The 23,636-nt window shown below is 43.1% G+C and overlaps 1 protein-coding gene across 1 annotated transcript in view; it reads left to right on the top strand.

Annotated features, from left to right (window-relative positions):
- NKAIN2 (sodium/potassium transporting ATPase interacting 2) overlaps positions 1-23,636 on the top strand; it is a 793,322-nt gene that overhangs the window by 734,685 nt on the left and 35,001 nt on the right. Inside the window, exon 5 of the mRNA XM_066591198.1 lies at positions 7,524-7,584. Coding sequence (XP_066447295.1) covers positions 7,524-7,584 — 61 coding nt within the window. The remainder of the gene's footprint in view (positions 1-7,523; positions 7,585-23,636) is intronic.

Genomic DNA, 23,636 nt, shown 5'->3' on the forward strand with positions numbered 1-23,636 from the left:
TACTGCGCATGTACAACGGCAAGTTTGATGGGTCCGTCCGCAGTACAGATGAAGAAAAAAGAAGACAGGTATGCGGGTTCCTCTGTGGGAATCTGACCCATTCATGTGCAGACAGTCTAAGGGCTCAGTCACACGGGCGCCTCGGCACCCGTACATCGGCACCGATGCGCCCGTGTGACTGACAGTTAGAAGACGGCCGTACCTGAAGACGGACGTGTTTCTGCAGCGCTGATGAAAGAACACATGACCAGCAATGAAGCCGGTCACATGTTCTTTCTTCCGGCGCTGCAGAGAGACGTCCGCCGATATGACTGAGCCCTAAGGGTAGCTTCACACGGGTGTATTTGCGTGCATATTTGCATGGCCAATACGCAGAAAACAGCACCCATTAATATCAATAGGTTGCGTATACGCCCATGTGAAGCTGCCTGAAGAGCACTTGTACTGCATGAAATACGCCACGACTGTTTTGGCTACTACAACTTTACATAGCTCTTTATCACTTGTACAAGCTATATAATGGTTTCCTGTATATTTACACTGGCCCATTCACTGTGTAATATGCACCAAAATAGAATCTGCTGCGAATTTATTCACGCGACCAAAGATTGCATGACAATACACACATGTGAATGAACCCAAAAATGCTTATTGGCACGATGCCTAAGTGTACATTATGTCTGTCCTGCATCCAAAGGCAATGCAGAATAGCATGGAAGGACACAAACTGTGCATGCAAGCTTTATTTGATCAGTCCAAGTTATGAAATGTAACAGAAGTCCAAAACTATAAAAGAATTTGGTTCACGTTCAGCAAGGATAAAGATAAAAGAATGGGTAATTTGCTTAGAGAGCATGCAGCATGTTATGAAGCAGGTGCAACACTTGACACTAGAATTATGGCAAGAGGTTTATACAAGAAGGCTGCATTTTGCACTGTTATTTGCCAGAATTGTGATTCATTTTAACAAACAGGATATTTTTGACAGCCAACAATGTAATATAAGACAGATTCATTTATTTTCACTGCTTTTCTGGGATATACTTCAGAGTGATATGAAAATGTATTAAAAATGAAATAAAATCTCTTGAAGATAAATGCCAACCTATAAGCAGAAAATGCCTTATCTGATGAATCTGTCCAGAATACTACATGACATGAGTACATATTGAAGTCAGGACTCAAAGCAATATCTGCTGGTTGTTTTATTGCATTTTTATTCCATAGTGCACGCCTCATTATCCTCTTAGAAGTCTGCCAAGCATGTGCGCAGCAGACATAGTCCTTACCATAATTGTGACACTGTACTTTCGTATTATTAAGCGCATGAAAATGGTATTTGCTTACTCATCCTAATTAATAATTAACTAAGTCAGCCTCATGCATATTTATCGGGTCTTAAAAGAAAATACAATTATTTACCTGCTGTGTATAAACTATTTGGGCTGACATTTCTTCTGTCTAATACGATTGATAGCATTATGTCTAAAGCAATGATCAAGAACAGAGTACATTCTGCTTAACATTCTATATGATAGATAGTAGAGATGAGCGAGCATACTCGTCCGAGCTTGATGCTCGTTCGAGTATTAGGGTGCTCGAGATGCTCGTTACTCGAGACGAGCACCACGCGGTACTCGTCTCAATTAAACGAGCACTGACCATTGAATTCAATGGAGCCGGCAATACAGCCGGCTCCATAGAAAGCAATGGGCTGCCGGTGAGCGCGGGATGAATTGTCGGGAAGGGCTTAAATATATAAGCCCTTCCCTGCAATTCATCCAGAATTCATCTGATTGGTCCCGCTGAGCCAATGAGAGGCAGCAGTCACTCACCCATTCATAAATTCATGAATGGGTGTGTGAGTGAGATCTGCCTCTGATTGGTCAGGCTGTGACCAATCAGAGGTAGCTCATTCAGCAGGCGGGGATTTTAAATCCCCGGCTGCTGAATACTACTCACAGCTGTTCAGAGCAGTTCAGGAGGACTGCCGCGCTGAACTCCGTCTGCCGGGACCAGGTGAGTATATATATATTTTTTATTTTTACACATTTCTGTATGAATTGCAGGGAAGGGCTTATATATTTAAGCCCTTCCCGACAATTCATCCCGCGATCGCTGGCAGCCCATTGCTTTCAATGGAGCCGGCTGTATTGCCGGCTCCATTGAATTCAATGGGCTAACATCGTTCTGCTGGGACAAGGTGAGTATATATATATATATATTTTTTACACATTTCTGGATGAATTGCAGGGAAGGGCTTATATATTTAAGCCCTTCCTGACAATTCATCCCGCGATCGCCGGCAGCCGATTGCTTTCAATGGAGCCGGCTGTATTGCCGGCTCCATTGAATTCAATGGGCTAACATCGTTCTTCTCTGCCACAGCTGTTACAGCTGTGGCAGAGGAGAACGATCTTTATGCTGACAATGCGGGGGGGGGGGTGTCTCACTCTTGCCACTATTGTGGCTTAATAGTGGGACCTGGGAACTTGAGATGCAGCCCAACATGTAGCCCCTCGCCTACCCTATCCGTTTCTGTGTCGTTCCCATCACTTTCTTGAATTTCCCAGGTTTTCACAAATGAAAACCTTAGCGAGCATCGGCGATATACAAAAATGCTCGAGTCGTCCATTGACTTCAATGGGGTTCATTACTCAAAACGAACTCTCGAGCATCACTGAAAGTTTGACTCGAGTAACGAGCACCCGAGCATTTTGGTGATCGCTCATCTCTAATAGATAGTAATTCAGGATATTGATGACTATAAGCTTGCAGCGATTTCTCTAACTTGGATCATAGGTCCAAGTGAACAATCTCTTATGTGAACGAACCCATTCAAATAGATTCATTTTTTGTGCAAATTCTGTCCGGGTCAGACTGAACTTGCATGAGATTATAAGCCAAAGAGTGGCTTCACACGAGCATAATGCATTGGTGCCATGAACGAGGGGTGGTTGTGTCCTGTGCGCAAAAAAACATGCCCTGTGAGTACAAAAAGTACAGTAAAATACGCGCGCAAAAAGCCTTGTTGAGTCCACAAAAATGCAGCGCTCAGACGCACGCAAAAACGCATACACCTGTGTGGAGCCACCATTAAAGGGATTTTCCAGGACTGAAATTTTGATGACCGATCCTCAAGATAGATCATCAATAATTAATCAGAAGGGTACACTTCCATGGACACTCACTGACTAGCTGTTTGCTGGGCAAAGCATCCGTGGGTAAATCGCATGTTGGCAAGAATGATATTGGACTGAGTTTCACAGCCCGATATTGTGCTCTCCCTGGTGTATATAACCTTAAAGGGGTATTCATTAGAATTGGACATCAATAGTTAATTGCCAGGGATCCACCACTTTGGATCCCTGATAATGAGCTGATCGCCCAGCTCTCGGTCAGTGCAATGGCCATGATGTGCATCATAGGAGATGGGAGCAGAAGTGCCCTAGCTGGCCTCACTCTCATTGAAATCAATGGGAACTGAAGCCGTGTATTACACTTCTGACACTTCCGCCTCTCACACCGGGGGATGGACATGGATGCATAATAGCCACTTCAGCTCTCATTGTTTTCAATAAGAGTGAAGTCAGCTATGACACTTCCTCTCCCATCTCCTACGACACATATCCAGCCCACTGTACTTACTGCAGGCCAGACAATCAGGTGATTCCCAGGGATCCCGAGTGGCAGGTCACCAATGATTACCTAATGATGACCTATTCTGAGGATAAGTCATAAATAGTTTTTGCCCAGAAAACCCCTTTAAAGACCTATCATGGGGTCGTGTCATCAGTAGTCTAGTCCTGGAAAACCTCCCTTATGAAGACCTGGCAGGGAATTTCTGCTTGTTTGAAAAATTGCTTTATTTTAAGTAGCCGCGTGAACAGGCGATCTGAGTATTCACCACTGTGTGCACCACTGGTGACAGTGTACAGGGGTAACAAAATATAATAAAGGGATACAATAACAATAACAGCAATGGAGATTGAGATGAAATATTGTATATTATTTGGGTTTGTAAAAAAAAAAGGCCTTCTAGTATTCTGAAGCTTTTTGAGGCCTCTCTTTCATTGTTCAGCTGACTCTCACTAAGCACTCAGATCTTTAGAAGAGAGTTATATCTTATAAGCTGTTTATGATCCCATCCAGTTACAGTGTTATTGCATATGCACTTCTTGGAGGATGCTGCAGGGGAATTGTAGTTTGGTCCAGTAGCCAGTAGGCGATTAGTTCGTCTTTCAGGGAGCTGCCTCATGAAGATCTTGGATGGGAACCCATTTAACTACTCCTTCAGCTTTTTGGTTTCTTGTGTTATCACTAAAAAGAGGACAAGTACAGTGAGGGTATGGTATGCTTCACAGCAGTCAGACAGAAACAGTACTGTTGGAAAATAATATTTTTTGAAAACATTGTATACATTTAGTTTTTGTCACAGTGCGCTCCTGGGGTTGCAGTCGGGCACTGCTGTTTGTTGGATGCTATATGATGTGTTTCTTACTCTGCATGCGCTCCATAAATCAAGCTCCCACCAATCACAATCCACATCCTGCTATATTAGCCATCTTTTCCCCATGGAAGATGTCTAAATAATTTGGTCTTATACTGCCAATTGTTAGTGTCCATTCTGGATCTGACCCATGCCTGGCTCTAACAATTCTGACTTTTGTGCTCCCTGACCTCAGATCTATGTTCTGCACCTTGTTACTATTTACTGCATGCCCTGACCTTCAGCTTTGACCTTGTTAATGCATCTGTGCCAGCCCTGAACATAGCCTATATTGCTGCAAGACTTCTGTTCAGCTTATCAGATACTGCACCTCGGCGCAGTACCGCATCAACAGGGAATATTTGGATGAGTAAAGGCAGCAAACACGATACCCCACTTGGAGGGGTCAAGGGCAAAAACTGGGGTACCCTGGCGCTGCCCACCCCCCGACCACCCCAACACAGACAGCCCAAAGTCAAACCAGTGTGGGGCTAGGTGGAGCACTATTTACCTGTCTTACAATTTTACATTTATCTAGATTTCAAAGTCATCTATTTTATTTCCAGGAAATATAAAATCAGGCACATACTTATAGAGATATAGCCTTGCCACAAAGACATTTCTAGAAATTTTTACCATTGCAACATGCAAATTTCTTAGTGTCTAATGTGACACAGCTATCCCAGCTGTTATTATAGATGTAGAGGGGTCGCCCCTCTACACATTGTGTTGCCTACTAGTTTTGTTCCTTGCCAAGCGAAATTAGTAGTGTACCACATCACCTAGTGGCCAAACATAGTTCAACATGTTTAAGATGTGTAATTATTGTTTAGGTGTAGTGCCAGCTCATTCATAAGGTGGAGTCACATGACAGCAGTATGTGGTCATACGATGTGCATTCTTGCTGTGGAGAGAAGTACAGTTCCAGAACTAAAAAAGACCAGAAATGCCTGATGATTGCTGACTGTACAAGTTCTCCAGAAAGGCCCTGAGTGTTGTAAGTGTTAGTAGCTGGGGTAACTGAGGGGGTGAGCAGTACACTCTGGCTGTCCCAGCTGGAGAGGCCTGTACTGTCGCTGCATGAGTCCATTCTTTCTCTGCCAGAATTGAAAGCCTGAACCCGTGTGCCATGGTTTACAGTAACATTTCATTCCAGCACTTTCTTGGCCCCCAGGGTATGACTAAATGAGAAACACTTCTTCCTGCTGCGGTATGGCATGCTCCTGCATTCGTAAGCCACCTTTCCCATTCAAATATGTTTGACATAAGCAACACTGATTCTACAAAAGGAAAAATCTATCATATATAGACATCTATTTTCCAAGTATGGACAACTTCCCATCTAGTTAACCTGAGAAATACGAAGCAGTTATAGGTGCCATTGAATCTGTTGAACAGGAGGATATATCTCAGTGGGTCTCTAAACTATCTCTGACCAAACTCTACCAATTCACTCACATCTATTTATTGCATAGGGTATTCAGAACTCCACTATTCTTGCATAAAATAGGTGTAAGAGATTCCCTGCTTTGAAGTAGAAGAAAAATACATTGAGGAGATCTGACACACATGCTATGGCACTGCCCTAAGTTAGTCAGATCCTGGAACGATGTTACTACTGTCCTTAGTTCTACTTATGGAGTGTCTCTTAAGCTACTCTGCTGGTCTGAGTATGATGTTAGGGCAGAGGAAGAGGGAAAATTGGCAATTGCTATATTCTTGCATTTCGTAAGAAAACTGATTGCTCAGCACTGGCTTGATGACAGTGTAGCATCCGAGGAGCGGGACCCCAGCCTAGAAGACAGTGGGGTAGAGTTTGGGCCTTGTCACGGGGCTTTACCATCTCCCACCCTGAGGTTAGCCCAGGACCTGTCCAAGTAACCGGGGGCAGGCCTTTCAAACGGTAACCCAACCTGTGGTTTACCTTAAGTCTTTATCACATGTGATGCCTTCATTCCATCCTCTGTGGGGAATCCAGAAGATGTCAATAAAGAGTCCACACACACAGAGTTAATGTTTCAGAGCTAAACTGGGAATGGTCGGTAGAGATAGTTTACTTGAAAGTTCAGATACAGTCCAGTGCAGAGTACATCCACGATCAGGACACTGGTGCCGGCAAATTTGTGGTGTGACAGGGAGGTTCTCGTGGGTTGCCCAAGATGATCCACAGTCGAGCTGTCTGCATGACCTGGTCCCTGGAAAAACTCCTTCTGTCTTTCTCTCTACTGGTACACACTCACATTTAGGAAAGGGCACTTAGCACTGTATGGAGGGTTCTTGCACACTTGCAGTGCTTCAAGTCATTAGCATAGAGGCCTGGGTAGATTGGGCCCAGGGCACACACTGGGCAATTTCTCAGCCTCTTCCCTCTTCTCCACACCCAGACTGAAGGTGTCTGTGTGCAGGGAGACTGAATTCAATATTAAGGTGAACTAGGCCATTTTATTGGAAAAAGAAATATATGTTAAAAAAAAATGCTGTACAAAGGTATGAGAAAGTCTGGGTAAAATGGCTGGATACTCCTGGCTTTGCACCTATGCATATAGAAAGAGAATTGTGTTAGGTTAGTTGACAGTAATGTGTGGTACTCCTTTATCTACTATACCCAATCGATGGCCATGGGTCACACGCACAGCAGGATAGTTTTTGTAATGGTACTGATTAAACTTTACAGGTTATTTCATAACATGAGTCTTTGTTGAATAACAGAATAATGCACTGCTTTATATATACCACGGTGCATAAGATTGTATATGTTGTACTGTTTCTCATTGATTGTTTCTGGTTGATCTTTGAGTCTTTGGACTATGATGCCCATTTGGTTACCTGAATTGGAGAGAGGAAAAGGCAAGAAGTTGCTGTGATTTGTTTAAAAAAGCTGTTGTAAAATCAATAAAAATACCTGAATAAAAAATGGGGTCATAAATCCACTGTTATATACTATAGCACCACATGAGGTGCTGAAAACCAGACAACTTATTGTAAGCAGTGTAGCATTGATCCTATGAACTAACATATATTTGTTTTATTTCAGCTTACTGGGTTCATCTATGCCTGTTATGTCTTGAAATGTATCTCTGAAGAAGAGGACAGTTGTAAGTATTCATACTTTGACATATTATTTCTCTCACCATAAACTTCATTGACAGAATCCTAAAATGTACCTGGAAATCATTCTTAGTACAGAAAACTTGTTAACCAAAGTAAATGCTATGGTCACCCTGAGGAACAATATGCTATATATGTATACTAGTTATTAGTATTATTTATAGTACCAGTGTTTCTAGTGGTGCAATGCTTAACTTATAATATAAAATAGTGAATGACAGCATCACATGTCACTCACTGAAGCACCTGTGATGATGGTTGGAGTTGGTCAAAATATTGAAGGACCTCTGATGGCGTCACTGTCATGTGATCAGGGGCGGAGCTTAGAGCTGTGGTGATTCAGCTGCTTGCTGAGGTGAAATCGTGGTTGGGATAAAGAACCTGTGATGATATCACCACCATGGGATCCATGGTGGAGCATTTAACTTACTCACTCGATGAAGGATATGTGATGATGTCACCGTCATGTGATCAGGGGCGGAACATGTAACTCACTCAGTCACTCACAGACAAGTGATTGTTAGTACTTTGATTCATTGGTTACAATAACATAAATAGTACTTAGAATTGAATGGAATTTACAGTGTAACTCCAACATTGAATCTCATTTTATTTTAAGCTCAACAATTCCATGCAGATTAGTGTCAAGCTGAAGAAAGAATCTTGGCAGACATTGCCCTTGTTTGTACTTCTCTTTGGCTTAATAAAGGGCATGTAGCCCAACATGTATCCATGTTGCCTGTGCCACTGAAGCATCAATAAAACATGTTCCCTCTTCAAATCATATTTTTTGTGTGCTGTCCCAATGTTTCATTGACTATGCATATTAGTGCCATAATATATATTTTGTGGGTTGAAGTTCTGTTTGTCTGATTCAGAGCTCTAAATTCTCTGCTTCTGTTCATCCAACCATAAAGTTAAATGATAACATTCTGGCTGCCTGCTGTATCCACCAGGAGAAGAATAAAAATTACCACTTGCTGCTATGCCAGCGGCATTCAATAGGAGTTGTACACAGTCCCATGCAATAAGCTTGACCCAATTGATTGACAAGGACAAGTCCACTACTTTTATTTTATATGTGCTTAAAGTTATATGATGTATTTTTGGCAACACAAGGGAATTTAATTTTTAGATGAGTTTTAAGTTAAATCATAAGCTATATATAGTGCTCTGTTAACTTACAATGGCTGTCCTTTACTGGGCCATTGTACCTTGAAACCACATTTGCCTTACAATGCCATAAACAATCCCAATCTGTGAAGCATCAGATCGACTGCAAGATCCAGTGCATCACATGGGGGCTAGTACTGCTCCTCTACCGGTGCCAGGATGAACTGCTCTCTTGGACACCAGGGGTTCATTGTTATTCTGAAGAGATTAATATAGGCATTTGAGGGCCTGTATGTATCTTGTCTTTGATGCAGAATAATAAGCCATCGGTAAATTCTAAAATCTGTTTTGGTTGTTTCTTGTAGTATTGTAATCAGGTTAAAATATTGCAATTAGAATAGTTTGCTTAATTAATTAATTGCTTTTTAATTTGTTCGCAGAAACGTATGGTAATCATTAATGACAGATTTAAATTGACAGAAAATAGTTATTTTTTATGAACAATTAACTATTGCTCACACTTGTATTTCTTTTTTAATATATTATTGCATGCCAAATATTAAGCAGCCATTGTTTAGTTATTCCAATGCATCTTATATAAAATTCCCAAGCTGTCTACAGCTTCCATTCAGTCTCTCCTTGGTTAAAGACTACACATAAATCCTATGTAGTGTGATATGCCAATTACTTCATTATATCTGCCTTGTCTTTCTAACTTACCAAATAAGTAGAAATAAGTGGTTCTTTAAAGAGGTTGTCTGGTTACCGGATAACCCCTCTTCAATAGAATTGTGTGGGGTAAAATAATAAGCTGTATACTTACCCCTTTGCAATCACTGGTGTCCAGCATTGCAGTACCGCTGTGATCCCAGCATTTGTTTTGACAGTTGACATTACCGTAAGCCACCTGACAGCTGCAGCCATTCAGGAGCTGCAATCTCACATTCCTAAACTTCTGGCATCCATGGTGCTGAAGATGTGAGTGCAGATGCCAGAACAAGCAGTGATGCTGCAGCCTCTGATTGGCTGCAGTGGTCACCTGACTGCCTGTGACGGCAGCTATCACAACAAATACCGGGACCACAGCAGGCCTGCAGCGCTGTATCCCAGCGACAGCAGAGGGGTAAGAATTAGTCAGATTATTATTTTACCCCAGACTGCCTTATTGAGTGGGGGTTGTTCGGTAATCGGACAACCCCTTTAAGTTTTTATACTTTATCTACATGAGTAACATAAGTATGTTTAAAGTTTATTTTATTAACTTTATTCCTAAATATTCAAAGCAGTAACACGAATAATACATTTAACTAAGAAATACAACAATCACAAAACCAAATTCACATAACTTGAAAGAAATCTTCTACTGACTTGCTTCAACCAAAAGAACAGTTTAAGGGCGAGCACCCACTGGCGTTTTTTTACCTGCGTTTTGCGTTTTGCGTTTTGCGTTTTTCCTGCACAGGCATAGAGATAACATGTGTTCCTGTCCACTGGCGTTTTTTTTGCATTGCGTTTGCGTTTTTAACATAGGAGCTGTCAGTTGCATATGTGTCCTTATTTTTCTCCATGGAAATTAATGGAAAAGCCGCGAAAACGCCGCGAAAACGCCGCGGAAAGCGGGCGGAAAAAACGCGGGAAACGCGGCGAAAACGCGGAAAACGCAAACGCCAGTGGGTGCTCGCCCTAAAGGGGTTGTCTCGCGCCGAAACTGTTTTTTTTTCCATAGGCCCCCCGTTCGGCGCAGGACAACCCCAAAGGATGTGTTAAAAAAACAAATTTTTATTACTTACCCGAATTCGTCTTCCTTCTTCCTTCTTCTTCCTTCACCAAGATGGCCGCCGGGATCTTCACCCACGATGCACCGCGGGTCTTCTCCCATGGTGCACCGTGGGCTCTGTGCGGTCCATTGCCGATTCCAGCCTCCTGATTGGCTGGAATCGGCACACGTGACGGGGCGGAGCTACGAGGACCAGCTCTCCGGCACGAGCGGCCCCATTCACCAGGAAGAAGGCCGCACAGCGCAAGCGCGTCTAAAAAAGCAAGAAGACATCAGAATTAGACGGATCCATGGCGACGGGGACGCTAGCAACGGAGCAGGTAAGTGAATAACTTCTGTATGGCTCATATTTAATGCACGATGTACATTACAAAGTGCATTAATATGGCCATACAGAAGTGTATACCCCCACTTGCTGCCGCGAGACAACCCCTTTAAGTAAAATCACTGTGAATGTGAAGTCCTACTTTTACTATAAATTCCCATTCTCCCTTCGCACGATTAAAAGTAATGAAAGTTTCCTACTTACCTGTACTAATAGTATCCTGCTGAGACAAATTTGCTTTCAATGGGCACCAGGGATGAAATGAGTAATGAGATTTCTAGACTCTCCATTTCCACAATTCTTCTGGAGAAAAGACATTTTACTCATATCAGACATTTTGTTTTTAATGTCAATGAAGGATTCAATAATATGATGTTCTACATGCTGATAATATAGGGTTAAAAGAGATTGCACACTACTGTAGAGGCAGAAAAACATTAACAGTCACACTTCATTAGCTGTTTCACCATAATCACTAGTTAGAAGTTAAGTAGATGCCTAAAGCATAGTTTGACTTACTTGCATATGGATAGAGACCTGGAATTAACAGGCAATGTGTTCAGCTCATTTGTGCATAGCTAGATCAGCCTGAATCGGTGATACTTCAGCTAGATTGTATAACATGAATGTTAAATGAACAATTTTGACTTTAAAGGGGTTGTCCAGGTGTAAACTATTGATGGCCTATTCTCAGCATAAGTCATCAATATTAGATTGGTAGGGGTCCATAACCCAGAACCCCCATCAATCACTATTCTCCAGGCCTGTGCACTCGTTTACTGAGCTAATTTCTGCACGAAGCAGACCGCTCCTATCCCACGGCAGTGGCCAAACTTAGTACTCCAGGTACTTCAAGTTCCCATTGAAATGAATGCTCAGCAAGATCAGTGGGGATTCTGGCCCATGGACCACCCCGATGTACTATTGATGACCTGTTTTAAGAATAAGCCATCAATATTTTACAACTGGACAACCCATTTAATGTATTAGGGTTAATTTTGGTAGATTTATTTATGCTGGTTAATGGACCAGAGGTGTGCAGTCTCTGTCATAGTGCAGTGTATGCTGTATTAATGAATAAGGTATAGTCTGGAGACAATGCAGGTTTGGACCATGCATTGATTAATGAATTGTATTCAGGTTGAGTCTGAAGCTCAGTCCACCTTTTTAACATAGTTATGTCAGAAACAGCACCACAAGTGTTTCATAAACTCGGCTTAATGGAAATCTGTTTATAACCATTCGTAATTTCCCACTAGTAGTAGATAGGGTGAATATCATATACATTAGGTTGGATGTGTATATCAAATTTTGGCACAATTTAGCATTTGAAAATACTTCTAATGCCATCTTCCCCAGGAACTCCATTCAGAGCCTCCAGCACCGAACAGCACAAAATGCTAAGCTATTTCATCTAGGAAAACTCTGATGGACCTGCCTGAAACCATACGGACTCCATTATAGTCAATGGGTTCTGTCTGGTGCTGTTTGGGTGCAGTGTATGCCAGATTTGGCACTCTTGGTTTTTCCTTTTGTCTCCTGGATCAGAATCGAACTATAAAAAAAGTTAACATTGTTGTGACTCCAGCCTTCTATAGATGATATAAGTGTTTCCAGGTCTGCACTTCTTTTTTACACCTGTATCCCTGTAGGGTTTTCTATATCATTTAGATGGATAATCCTTTGTAAGCTTGAGCCGCATCAGGGATATTGAAAGCACGATACTCACATAGTTGAATGCTTCCTCTTTATTGAATGTGTGCAAGTAGACAACGTTTCAACTGTCTTGCAGTCTTTATCCAGTCTATACCACCATTAAAACCCACACCGAATAAATACGTACAAGCCAAAGCACAGACCAGTCACCAACACAAACTAATTATTAAAATGTTAAAAGCCTGCCCCTTGGGTCGGGACCATACCCACCATCCATTACCTCAGGTGTAGGTGTGCGATGTATCCGTAAATCATCATATTTAGCAGAATCAAGGCTCTCAGCCACATTTTGAGATGCTGGTGTCTCTCGCATCTAACAGCGCATGCGCAGGATTCCTATGAACATTCACGATAGTGGGCTTCTGCCCTTCAGCAATATAAGTGCCGTTATTGATCCCGCGTTATAACGTGAGGGTTCTACTGTAGTCTCTAAAACATAACTTTTATTCAAAATGAAAAATAAATAAAAAGGATTTTGTATCTCAAAATCCCAGGTTTTTAGACACACGAACAAAAAGAATAAAACCTAACCCCTATCGTATGGTGGGGAAAGCAACGTATGAGCCGCCTTGAAACAAGTGTTTGTACCAAACGTATCGGATATAGAAAAATCCCAGTTTTCTATCCCTGTGCCAAGTCATATGTATCCTAAGGCTGGAGAGATATGATGTAGGTCAGCTCACTAGAAATCATGTTTCCAACTCAGTTAGATTGCTGCAGCTATTCCATAAGTAGGAAACCATGTAGGGCTCCAACAGTTAGAGCAGGCGCATCGTTCCCACCATTGATAAATGCTGCCTGTTTTATAGAAAGCCGTAAGTGTGTATAAGTATTGGGAGCAACCACACTTTTTACGGCAAATTAGGAAGGATCAGATGTACTGTATAGCTGACATCTAACAATAGCTAAAGCTCAAAAATATTCTTCGTGAGAAATGGCAATAGAAAAGCCAAAATACAGCACACCAAGCTGCAAAGTAAGATCTTAAAGGGGTTCAACGCGTTTCCGCTACGGATAGTGTAGCCTCATCAGGAACCACAAAGATTATTATCAAATAGGTCAGCTTCTAACCAGCCGGTAAATCCCCGTAATAGGGAGATTAACCTCAAAAAATGAGGGAGATAGACGATCCTATCACTAGGTACAGCCAAATCAACCCAGTTTCCCCCAGAATAAAGTTTGCAGGAACAAAATAAAAAAGTAGCAGCACCAGCCTCTGTGGTAGGCTGGCAGCTATGAATGAGCTCTGTGTCTTGTCGACTTCATATAGTCCTGTAGACCCTCCCCTGTTGGGGGTATGTAGCCTTTAAACCAATGAGAAGTAGTTGCTTCTAAAGCTCTGCCCATTTAGGGCGGAGAGTCCCCCGGACAGATGAAAAGATCTAAAAATGGACACGATGGGATGTTAGTCCTACGTCCTTAACATCCAGGAAGACATTATAGCTTTCTAGTCATGTCAAAAAAGCTTAGACCACCTTCTGATGTGCATCGGAGCATAAGACTCCGCTTATGGAAATATCCAGCAAGTCACATGATCCGTCCCGGTCATGTGACCCAATGGTGACGTGATGCAGAGCTGCGAATTGCCCCAGTGACTGGGTTAAGTCAGAATGTTAGTGCTGTATGCGGTTAGAGAGTCCCTAAGGCGGGCGCATCATAACTAGACCACTTAAGGCGTTTATTTAGGACCGTAGGGCCCCACCGCAATTAGGGGGTGTAACTGCACGAATGACGTGCGCGGTCATGTGTCTTTTTTGACATGCCTAGAAAGCTATAATGTCTTCTTGGATGTTAAGGACGTAGGACTAACATCCCATCGTGTCCTTTTTTAGATCATACGTTGCTTTCCCCACCATACGATAGGGGTTAGGTTTTATTCTTTTTGTTCGTGTGTCTAATAACCTGGGATTTTGAGATACAAAATCCTTTTTATTTATTTTTTATTTTGAATAAAAGTTACGTTTTAGAGACTACAGTAGAACCCTCACTGTGACTAATTAATTCCACACCTAGGTGTTCTTCCTGCAACTGTGAAACCCGCGTTATAACGTGAGTATCGTTATTGCGCAATAATGCAGGATTTTAATGTGTGGGTTTTAATGGTGGTATAGACTGGATAAAGACTGCAAGACGGTCGAAACGTTGTCTACTTGTGCACATTCAATAAAGATGAAGCACTCAACCACGTATCGTGCTTTCAATATCCCTGATGTGGCTTAAGCTTACAAAGGATTGTGCTTGAATATATGGATCACGGATTCAGATCAATTTTCTTTTGGAGCCGGCATTATTTACCTGGATCACACCTCCCCTCAGATTGAGATACGTTTAAGTGCTGCTGCCATTTCTTTGTTGTTGCATATGTCATTTAGATGTATACATGTAGCACAGTTGCAGTTGCCATTTATCACTAGGACTGACTCATGCTCCATCATAGGAGTATGCAGTAATTTCAAATAAGTCAGATGCATTAGATGATGGCAGGTGACATGGAAGGCTGTCTGCCCCAATCATGGTACTTACCTGCAGCAGCCACTAGAAATAACTCAGTGTGTAGCTATTTGTACAGCTTGCATTGAGTTCAATAGCAACTGTATGAATCCGCATGCAGTGTGCGTTCCCTAATGGTGACTGCAAGCAGCCAGAATTGTATCATTTAAAGGGCCACTCCAGCAAAAACACATTTTCCCATGCCTGTCTCCTTCTCCTGATTGCTTGTCACACTCTGGGGGACTCCTCTGTGTATTGCAGCCACTTTCATACAGTGCAGCTCCCTGTCTAATACTTATCAGGCACCATCTTGATGGTAAAATTTTTGGGGTTCATTTTCACATCAATCCAATGATGCATTAGCACAGCATTATCTACAGGCTATCCTATTTCTGCCTGCTGGGGGATAGTTTATTTATAATTACCTTCGATATTCACCTAAATAAACTACAGTTAATAATTATACAGTCAGAAGAATGAGCTGTGATCTCCTCTATTAAAACTGTGTGACAGGAGCTGTGTGATCACTATCAGTAACTGTGGCAAGAGTTTCTGTGTCCTCCTCTAAACAGTTTGTGGTACAGTCCATGCTATATTATCACACAGACTGAGAAACTGACTAGAAACTGAATACATAGCCCCAAGTAAATCTGATCTGATTTGAACTGAGTTCACATGACCATTCAAGGAGAAGGGGCCAGGAGATTCAGACTAAGAAATAACTAATTAGGTAACAGTAGCTGATTATATATACTGGGGATAGCTATATACGGTAATGAAGGGGAAAAAAAGACTGGAGTGGCCCTTTAATTTCATGACAGTGTAAAGAGAAGAGGAAATAGAGTTCTGAAGCACAAAAATTGATCTTTGATTGCTCTAAAAATATTTTATGGAACAATGGTGGAAATGAACTTCAGTAAAAGGAGTACATTTGTAAGATCTCTCTGGGGTAGGCTATCCGAATTTTGTTATGCTGTCCAATATATTCCTCTTTGCAGTTTTTTTAACCAGAGGATGAGACATCATAATGCATAATGCAGAGTATTCATACATGGTTTGCTGCAGCTGGCCACAAACACGTATCACTTCACATTTCCAATGATGCACAAAGATTTCTAATTAAAGAACTGGAGCACATTATCATTATTGCTTGAAACACAAAGTTCTTGGCTGCCCACTGGCCATCTTCAGCTCCCTTAATTGTCTGGAAAGAGAGATACTGTACTCCTACTGTGTATAACTGGATATTTGGACGAAGCACGGTATTTAGACAAGCAATACAAAATTCCTTAGTGCCTCAATAACAGCAGAATAGAAAAGTACTCTTGGGTGGCAATTATTGCTTCTGCTTGTATCTGCATGAAACACAAAACATTCTCCCTTCCCATTACACAGTTTATCAAATCTGCATGCCACCTGGGGTTTGGCATAGCAATTGAAAACCAGTGAAAGGCAAAGTGACGAGAAAGGCATAGGGCTAGCTATTATGATCTGTGTCTGTTGATTAACCTCTCACTACGTAGCTCCCCTCACATACCCCAAAATCTAAAATGAAACAGTAGTAACATGAAGAAATGACTTAATGCTAGTATTTAAGAGCTTTTGTTAATCAAAGAGCACTTTATTGATTCTGTGTGAAATGATTAAGATTTATTCCTGGATATTTCTAAAGAATTTTACCCATCAAAGTGTTTAATATCATACAGAAAATGAGTAAGCTGAAGGGAATCACATCAAGAGCTGTTCAGCAGGCCTTTTGATAAACATAGCCGTAAGTAATTTACAATGACTCTGTAACTCTGATCTGTGATAACACAAAAATGAATTGGTTAAGAAAACCAAAGCCTGCAATGGAAAATTAAATGTACAACCTTTAGCTGACCTGTGAAGAAGTTGAGCAGGCAGTCCCTTAATAAATAGTAGAGAGAATCAATGCTGGAGAGTAGTACAGGACAAGTGGCTGGTTTCCCATCTTCATTAGAATGTCCAGTCGAAGGTTCCATCATAGATCCGTCTCAAAATACCAGAAGGAAAAGCACTTCATGCAGAATTTTTTCTCCTGTTCAAAAGCCGGGCAGCTGGGAAGAAATTGGATGGACCTCATTATAGTCAATGGGGTCTGTCCGACACTGTTCAGTTCCTTCAAGAGATGTAGCCATTTGGCCATAGGGATTTCCCTTTCCTGCTCCCTGAACTGAGCAGGAAAGTGGAATCCCCAACACAGGTGTGAAATTATGAGATATGGAAACATGATTGCTGGTGAAACCGTTGTTGCACACTCATCTTCACTTTTGCCATTAACCTATCCCAGTAAAGCTTACCAACTCCATTGGATCTGGATAGTAGGAGGGAATGCACAGGCTTTCTGTGCTTCGTAGTTCGGCCCTCACATCACAATTCATGACCCGATCAGAGCAGTGAGTAGCTCAGCAACACCCACTGAGGCCTACTACACTCATGAAATATAAGTCTGTGTTATATATTTGGATGTGGAACCACTGTGTCATCCCTCCGAGCAGGGTAAACCACCTGGAAGGACTGACAGCTGACCCAGAGAACGGCTGCTCACTCCTCGGCGCATAGCTTGGTACAAGACAGAGACTGGGACTCAGCTACACCTGAGCTGGAAAAGGCTAATGAAGTCCCTGTCTAACAGAGCAGAGTAATTGTTCCGATAAGGACGGCCCCGAGCTGGAACCTGGGCGCTGCATAACCCTGTCAAGGCCCTAACTGGAACAGGACATATAAAGCAGAAACAGGAGCCGTAAAAGTGAGTAGGAACAGAAGATCTGGGTAAAGCACAAGTAGCTTTTAGCTACAGCATACTTGAGATTAGTTGTCACAGTGAAACTGCAGGAGAGGCAGCCATGAACCGTCATAGAAGAACAGCAACCCGGAAATACTGGAAACCAGATCAGAGGAAGCTATATAGTGGAGAGATGGGCAAACAGCCTCCAGCTATATAGTGGAGTGATTGGCAAACAGTCAGGAGCCATTAACTCTGGAGATGCTGGAGCAAAATAAATACAAACTCAGATAACAGACAGGGCAGAGCAGCAGACCTGTCTGCTATACCTAGCAGTCTGCTGCCCTGACCCAAATGTAGCATACTTTATAATATATAAAATGTGTGCAGAACTGGAATAAACATTATAGGCAGAAGCCTGTATATAGAATGCACAAAATTTTATAGAAAATCAGCGAAGTAGTATATACACACTGCTGTACTGTTTCTACAGTTACAAGAAAAAGTAAGTGAACCTTTCAGAACTACTTGGATTTTGACACTCATTACAAATGAAATGTGGTCTGATTGTTATAGACAACAATCAAACTGAACTAACAACACACAAAGAGTTGTACCGTTCATATCTTTTATTGAGTACATTGAGTAACCATCTGCAGTGCAAGGATAAAAAGCTGTAAATACAATTTTACATAACACTGAGTAGGAATTTTGAGCCAAATGTGTTTCAGTTCGTCAATATCTCTGGGATGGCCTCTTCAGGTCATACCACGGCATCTCAGTAGGTCAGGACTGTGACTTGGTTATTCCAAAATATGTCTTCTTTTCTTTCAACCATTCTTTCGTTGATTTACTGGGGTGTTTTTGGTCATTGTCTTATTGTATCACCCAACATCTCTTCAGCTTCAGGTCATTGACTGCTGTCCTCACATTCCCAAATAAAATTTTTGATACACCTTAAAATTCTTTACGGTATTTTTAGTGCAGTATAGCTGCTATCTTTTCTCGTGCCTATATCTCACTATAACCACGCTCATGTGAACGAGCACTCAGTTATATAGCAGTGTGCATTGTTTGACTACATGATTCATTCAGTAGGGCCTAATACATTTAAATTCCACTAACATAACATAGTCTTTATTCAGTGTAGAGTTTCATAAGTTTAAGAAGACAGTCATGGCCATGCATCCTCCTCCATATGCACTACTAATTATAATCATTTTCTGCTCTGCAAATAGGACATTACTCTGAACACTCCTGGTGTAAATTTTGGACAATGAGCAGCAGAGGAAATCATTTTTTCTCCCTCAGATTAGTTATATTTTCAGATCCTAATTTATTATAAAATGAGACTTTTATGAAATATTAAGTGGCCATTACAGCAAAAGGAAAGCCCCTTTTCTAGCCATGTTTCTGTAGTACTGTGGTGAAGGGCTAGAAATCAGCTCTTTGTTACAATGTTCCCTTCCTTTCAATGAACATTTTATTGAACAAGTAGCAATAATACATTGAAACATGAGTGCAGTGTATAATCACCGAATATTTAACCACATTGTGAATATTCTGAACCAAAGTGCCAGTGATTTAGGTGCATTGTGCAATTTCCATGAATATAATATATCAAAAGTGTTAGACATATAGTATATTAGGGTAGTAATCACATAGTTGAATCATAAAGCTGCCTTCCAACATTGTGGAATCACTGGGGAATTCCACAATGCAGTAGCCACAGCAATTCCACAAGAATGACGCTTTGGCCAAATCTGCAAATGGTGCATAGTTGGCCACAGTTAACCTTGCAGAACAGTTGCGTAATGCAACCCATTAGCCTCATGCCCACGACCGTGGTGGACTCTGCTAGCAGAATATTGCAGCGGGGTCCGCCACAACTACAATGGAAGCCGGCAACGTGTATTCCTGCAGCAATTAGAACATGCTGCGGTTTGTTTCATGCTGCGGAATTCTGCGGTGGAATTCCGCTGTGTGGACATTGCACTATTAGGTTCAATCAAACCTAATAGTTCCGGGGTAACGCCGTGGATTTACGCAGTGTAAAAGGTAGCAGAAATCTGCCATGAGCATTAGTTCTAATATGTCAAGTGTTGAATTCCGCACCACAAACAGAAATGCTGCAGAATCAGAATTCACAACATTTTACAAAAACACTGCAGATTGCAGAAAATATTCTCACCATTTGAAGGGAATTTTTTAATCTGCACCATATGGCTGGTACTGTAAACGCTGTGTATCCTGCACTGCTAATGTGTGAATTTTGATGCAGAATTAAAAATAGAATTCTGCTGGCAATTCTGCATTAAATTCCACAGCTGGCCATGCAGATTTTGGTGCAGACTTTAGCCAATTAATAAGTGGTCTAAACTTTTGACTAGACAGTCTTAAAATTTTAAGAATTATCAATCAGCAGAGACTCTATGATAAATCTGGAGCATTTTAACTGCCTAGTCTATTGGCCCATTTACATGGGACGATTATAATCGCTCAGAATCGATAACACTCAACAGCATTTTTGCATCTGGTGTGCGATATATCAATTCTAGAAATGAGCGAACACCAAAATGTTCGGGTGTTCGTTATTCGGAACGAACTTCCCGGGATGCTCGAGGGTTCGTTTCGAACAACGAACCCCATTGAAGTCAATGGGCGACCAGAGCATTTTTGTATTTCGCCGATGCTCGCTAAGGTTTTCATGTGTGAAAATCTGGGCAATTCAACAAAGTGATGGGAACGACACAGAAACGGATAGGGCAGGCGAGGGGCTACGTGTTGGGCTGCATCTCAAGTTCACAGGTCCCACTATTAAGCCACAATACCGGCAAGAGTGGGGCCCCCCCCCTCCCAACAACTTTTACTTCTGAAAAGCCCTCATTAGCATGGCATACCTTTGCTAAGCACCACACTACCTCCAACAAAGCACAATCACTGCCTGCATGACACTCCACTGACACTTCTCCTGGGTTACATGCTGCCCAACCGCCCCCCCCCCTCCCCCCCCACAGCGCACACCAAAGTGTCCCTGGGCAGCCTTCAGCTGCCCTCATGCCACACCACGCTCATGTCTATTTAGAATTGCGTCTGCCATGACGAGGGACCGCAGGCACACACTGCAGAGGTTGGCACGGCTAGGCAGCGACCCTCTTTAAAAGTGGCGGAGCGATAGCCCACAATGCTGTACAGAAGCAATGAGAAATAGAATCCTGTGCCACCGCCATCAGGAGCTGCACACGTGGGCATAGCAATGGGGAACCTATGTGCCACACACTATTCATTCTGTCAAGGTGTCTGCATGCCCCAGTCAGACCGGGCTTTTTAATTCATAGACACAGGCAGGTACAACTCCCTATTGTGAAGTCCCTGTCGACCCACAGCATGGGTGGCTCCCTGGAACCCACCGGCGGTACACAGAAATATCCCATTGCATTGCCCAACACAGCTGAGGTAGTAATGTCGTGCTTAATGCAGGTGGGCTTCGGCCCACACTGCATGCCCCAGTCAGACTGGGGTTCTTTACAAGTGGACACATGTAGGTTAAACTCCCTGTGGACCCACTGCCTGGGTGGGTGCCAGGAAGCCACCGGCGGTACATAGAAATATCCCATTGCATTGCCCAACACAGCTGAGGTAGTAATGTTGTGCTTAACCCTTTCCAATCCAATTTGTATATGGTTTTCCTAGGGGGCTTACTCTTTTTCTGCTGTTATACAACGGCGCTATATGCTGGCTAAAGCCAGTACTGCATGAGCTGACACGTAGGATAGGCTCCGACAGCAGAGAGGCTGGCAATATACAGTAAGAGAACCCCGACGGACGTCTACCAACAACGGAGCTGTACAGCCTTAAACCCTAATGTCTTCACAGGTCACACAGTGGACTGGAAAGGGTTAATGCAGGTGGGTTTCGGCCCACACTGCATGCCCCAGTCAGACTGGGGTTCTTTACAAGTGGACACATGTAGGTTAAACTCCCTGTGGACCCACTGCCTGGGTGGGTGCCAGGAAGCCACCGGCGGTACATAGAAATATCCCATTGCATTGCCCAACACAGCTGAGGTAGTAATGTCGTGCGTAATACAGGTGGGCTTCGGCCCACACTGCATGCCCCAGTCAGACGGGTTCTTTAGAAGTGTACAGATGTATTAAAAACTCAGTGTGCACCTACAGCATGGGTGGCTCCCTGGAACCCACCGGCGGTACATAAAAATATCCCATTGCATTGCCCAACACAGCTGAGGTAGTAATGTCGTGCTTAATGCAGGTGGGCTTCGGCCCACACTGCATGCCCCAGTCTGACTGGGGTTCTTTACAAGTGGACACATGTAGGTTAAACTCCCTGTGGACCCACTGCCTGGGTGGGTGCCAGGAAGCCACCGGCGGTACATAGAAATATCCCATTGCATTGCCCAACACAGCTGAGGTAATAATGTCGTGCGTAATACAGGTGGGCTTCGGCCCACACTGCATGCCCCAGTCAGACGGGTTCTTTAGAAGTGTACAGATGTATTAAAAACTCAGTGTGCACCTACAGCATGGATGGCTCCCTGGAACCCACCGGCGGTACATAAAAATATCCCATTGCATTGCCCAACACAGCTGAGGTAACGTCAGCTGTAATGCAGGTGGGCTAAAAATTAATTTGATTACACTGTAGGCGAGGGCCCACAAAAATTGCTGTATCAACAGTACTAATGTACATCCCAAAAATTGGCCATGGCCAGCCAAGAGGGCAGGTGAAACCCATTAATCGCTTTGGTTAATGTGGCTTAAGTGGTAACTAGGCCTGGAGGCAGCCCAGTGTAACGAAAAATTGGTTCAAGTTAAAGTTCCAATGCTTTTAAGCGCATTGAAACTTATAAAAATTGTTCAGAAAAATTATTTGAGTGAGCCTTGTGGCCCTAAGAAAAATTGCCCGTTCAGCGTGATTACGTGAGGTTTCAGGAGGAGGAGCAGGAGGAGGAGGAGGAGGAATATTAGACACAGATTGATGAAGCAGAAATGTCCCCGTTTTGGATGGTGAGAGAGAACGTAGCTTCCATCCGCGGGTGCAGCCTACGTATTGCTTACGTATCGCTGCTGTCCGCTGGTGGAGAACAGAAGTCTGGGGAAATCCAGCCTTTGTTCATCTTGATGAGTGTTAGCCTGTCGGCACTGTCGGATGACAAGCGGCTACGCTTATCTGTGATGATTCCCCCAGCCGCACTAAACACCCTCTCCGACAAGACGCTAGCCGCAAGACAAGCAAGCACCTCCAGGGCATACAGCGCTAGTTCAGGCCACATGTCCAGCTTCGACACCCAGTAGTTGTAGGGGGCAGAGGCGTCACCAAGGATGGTCGTGCGATCCGCTACGTACTCCCTCACCATCCTTTTACAGTGCTCCCGCCGACTCAGCCGTGACTGGGGAGCGGTGACACAGTCTTGGTGGGGAGCCATAAAGCTGGCCAGGCCCTTAAAGACTGTTGCACTGCCTGGGATGTACATGCTGCTCGATCTACGCACATCCCCTGCTACCTTGCCCTCGGTACTGCGCCTTCTGCCACTAGCGCTGTCGGCTGGGAATTTTACCATCAGCTTGTCCGCAAGGGTCCTGTGGTATAGCAACACTCTCGAACCCCTTTCCTCTTCGGGAATCAGAGTGGGCAGGTTCTCCTTATACCGTGGATCGAGCAGTGTGTACACCCAGTAATCCGTCGTGGCCAGAATGCGTGCAACGCGAGGGTCACGAGAAAGGCATCCTAACATTAAGTCAGCCATGTGTGCCAGGGTACCTGTACGCAACACATGGCTGTCTTCACTAGGAAGATCACTATCAGGATCCTCCTCCTCCTCCTCCTCCTCCTCCTCAGGCCATACACGCTG

Source organism: Eleutherodactylus coqui, chromosome 1 (genome assembly GCF_035609145.1).
Source record: "Eleutherodactylus coqui strain aEleCoq1 chromosome 1, aEleCoq1.hap1, whole genome shotgun sequence".
Lineage (NCBI taxonomy): Eukaryota > Metazoa > Chordata > Amphibia > Anura > Eleutherodactylidae > Eleutherodactylus > Eleutherodactylus coqui.